The following is a 3133-nucleotide window of genomic DNA, read 5'->3' on the forward strand; positions in this document are numbered from 1 at the left end:
GTATTACTATTTTATCTTTAAGTACAAGATTTGAGTACTTCCTCTACCACTGGACTCAATCTAACCAGTCTAAACTCCAGAAATACACTTTTTAAAAACTTTTTCTTATATTTGTTACCTTGAAGTAGGAAAAGGATTCCCGCAGTGCCGGCGATCCTCCCTTTTAGGACGGCATTTTCCTCCACAGCCTTTGAGCACTGTATTCCTATCAGGGCCGCCACCAGTCCAAAGGTGCCCAACACTATCGATGTGATCATTAAGGCACGAGATGCCTGGATGTAACCTGGATACAGTGAGGAAATAAGCAAATGCTGACTTCATGTAAACATGTCTTGTTATAAACATTTAAAGGTACAGTGTGTATGATTTTGGGGGGATTAGTGACTTCTAGTGGTGGGGACTGCACATTGCAATGAGCTGAAACTTCAGTGGTCATTATTTAGGAGGTTTCTACAAAGCCGAATTATCCACAGAGGTCTCTTCCTCTCTAAAACGAATGATCTGAATAATATAAACCGGTAAAAGCACTGAATAAAACAGTTGAAAGTTGAAAATGTATGTTTCTCTTATGCTGTTTGGCATGTAGGAGATGGGTGGCTTGTCCACCACATGCTAAAGTGCGCTCACCTTTTTTTCTCTGATAACTTAAAATCCAGACATTAAGGAGATTATTCAGGAGCCAAATTATCCAGAGAAACAAACAGACACAGTAATTTAAACTGGTAAAAACACTGAAAAAAGCAGTTTTACAGTAAAAATCAGTGTTTTTACAATGTTGTTTGGCTCACTGCAAAGTGGCTGCTGAATACTGTTGCCGATACAATGTGGAGCCAGTGTTTGGTTTGCCTTTTCCGCGCTTCGGTACAAACATGGCAATTCTTATTTTCAGGTGATTATACACTTAAGATAACACCCTTGTTATATTAAATTCAATTTCTGCCAATATATCCCCCTATATCCACCACACCAATGCCTTTAAAGTTCAGCACAAAAGTTCAGGGTGTCCAAGAACCCATAAAATCTTTTAAAATTAAAAAAATTCTTTAAAAAGCAACCTAATATAACAATATTTTTATGTTAAAATTGTCTATGATTGATGTTCTGATAACCAAAAATAAAGACATATCAAACATAAATTACTGCAAATAGATGTTTTTTGTCAACATACCACTCAAATTGAGCAGCGAGGGGAACTCCCTGCAGTTATGCACCCCGGTTGAATCGGTCGCACACGACATCCACAAGTTCTCATAGATGGTGGAGGTGGTGATGACGTTCCCGTCGACCGTGGAGGTCCTCCAGTAACGGTTCGGCAGGGCGATCCCCACCATCACCCAACCGATGAACCCCAGCAACAGAGCCACTACTTCCACAATTGGATCCATGACCCGTCCTCGGCCCAGCGGTCAAACAAATCCAGATCTCAGTTTATGAAATTGGTAAAACTTGCAGAAATCAGAATTGGCTCACGGAGTCAGTAAGTGTGTGAGAGTGTATCTGTGGTGTGTCTCGTCTGTCCCTGTGAGATGTGTCTGGCTCAAGAGATATGTATAATGATTTATATAAGTTGCTTTCTCCTCCTCCCGCCCCTCACACACACACACACACACATACACACACACACACACCATTTTACACCCCTGAAACTGAACAGGTGTTTATCGGCTCACTCTCAGGGTCCAATGGTCATCAGTTGCTCTTAATGACATTGCACTGTGCATGTTTATTAGACATACTCCACCCCATTTTTTCTTTTTGATGAACAATCGCACATTATTGGCGATTTACAAAAAGTTTTAAGTATTTTTTTCTGTTGGCTCTTGCCCTGAAAAATGTCCAGATTTCATACTGGAACTACAGTACATACTGTACTTACACATCTGCACCTCGTTTTATTGTTTTGGTTTAGAAATCTCAAGGCCGTGAGACGCAAGGTTACAATCACTCAGCGTCACACCCGAGGTTTTGTAACATTTTGGAAAGGTATCAACTTGTAATTGGTCTGGCTCAAAGGTGCAGTTCAACTCAAAATAAAAAAATGCAGATACATCTGCAGCGCTACTTATCAGTCTGGATTATTTTGGTGTAGGAACTATTTTCTCTCTACCAAACTACATCTGCCAAACGTACCACCGTACAGAAGGAAGTGTGTATCTACTCATGGATCAGAGGCTCATGACAGCAGGAGATGTAACATTAGTGGTGTTCCCCTCGGCTGAGCTGTTAACTTTAGCTAGCTCAGCGATGCTTGGGCATGGGCGGATCAAGAGACAATGGGCCCCTGGGCAAAGATGTCCAAAGGGCCCCACTATTTCTGCTACAATGGAGTGAAACACAAAGTAATTTTGTATCTTACTGAGTTAATTTTGTGTCTACTTTAGTTGTTTTGAGTCCCTTTGTGTGTTTTTTCGTTATCTTTGTCATTATTTTATATCTTAGCAGTGGTTTTGCACATTTTGTAATTATTTTGCATCTCTTTGTAATTGTTTTGTGTCTTTTTGTGGTTGATTTTTACATTTTGTAATTATTTTGTCTCTTTTCGTGGTTGTTCTGTCAGTAGTTGTGCACATTTTGCAAATATTTTGTGTTTCCCTGTGGTTGTTTTGCACATTTTGAAATTATTTTGTGTCTCCTTGTGGTTGTTTGATGTCTATTTGTAGTTATTTTGCGTTACTTTTTAGCAGTTTTGTGTCTCCTCATAGTTCCTTTATATCTAATCGTGTTGTTTTTGTGTGTATTTGTGGCCATTTTTAGTCTCTTCCTGGTCCTACTTGTTAATTTTTGGTAGGCCCATTCAGTTATTCATCAATGTTGCACGGTCAGCTTGCTGAAGATGCAAACAAACTAAACTGATAACTAGCACCACAGGTAAGAGTAAAAACATGCATTTTTGATTTGGGGTGAACTCTCCTTTTATAGTGCAAAGTCAAAGCTAAATCAAAAGCCAAAGGTCTAAAGTGACCCAGTTCACCTCGTAGTTTCTGTGTTTGTGTGTCTTCATTAATAATCCTCCTGATAGCGGCTGGCTCAGCATTGCCAAATCGAGGGCACACTGAGCTCACCCCACTGATAATATTAAGATAAATCTTAAGCTGCATTTCAGGCGGAGCCCTCAAGTGTGCAGAGGTGGGGA

General features: G+C 40.0%; 1 protein-coding gene across 1 annotated transcript; it reads right to left on the reverse strand.

The window, feature by feature from the left end:
* Positions 1–118: 118 nt before the first annotated feature.
* LOC121940927 (claudin-15-like) lies at positions 119–1747 on the reverse strand (the record flags this gene model as incomplete). Its single annotated transcript, XM_042483602.1, has 2 exons — positions 1169–1747; positions 119–283 (listed from the first exon to the last, which is right to left on the reverse strand). Coding segments are annotated over exons 1-2 (382 nt in total), but the record flags the coding sequence as incomplete, so codon positions are not given.
* Positions 1748–3133: the final 1386 nt, after the last annotated feature.

This window comes from Plectropomus leopardus, unplaced genomic scaffold (genome assembly GCF_008729295.1).
Source record: "Plectropomus leopardus isolate mb unplaced genomic scaffold, YSFRI_Pleo_2.0 unplaced_scaffold9900, whole genome shotgun sequence".
In the NCBI taxonomy this organism is placed as follows: Eukaryota; Metazoa; Chordata; class Actinopteri; order Perciformes; family Serranidae; genus Plectropomus; species Plectropomus leopardus.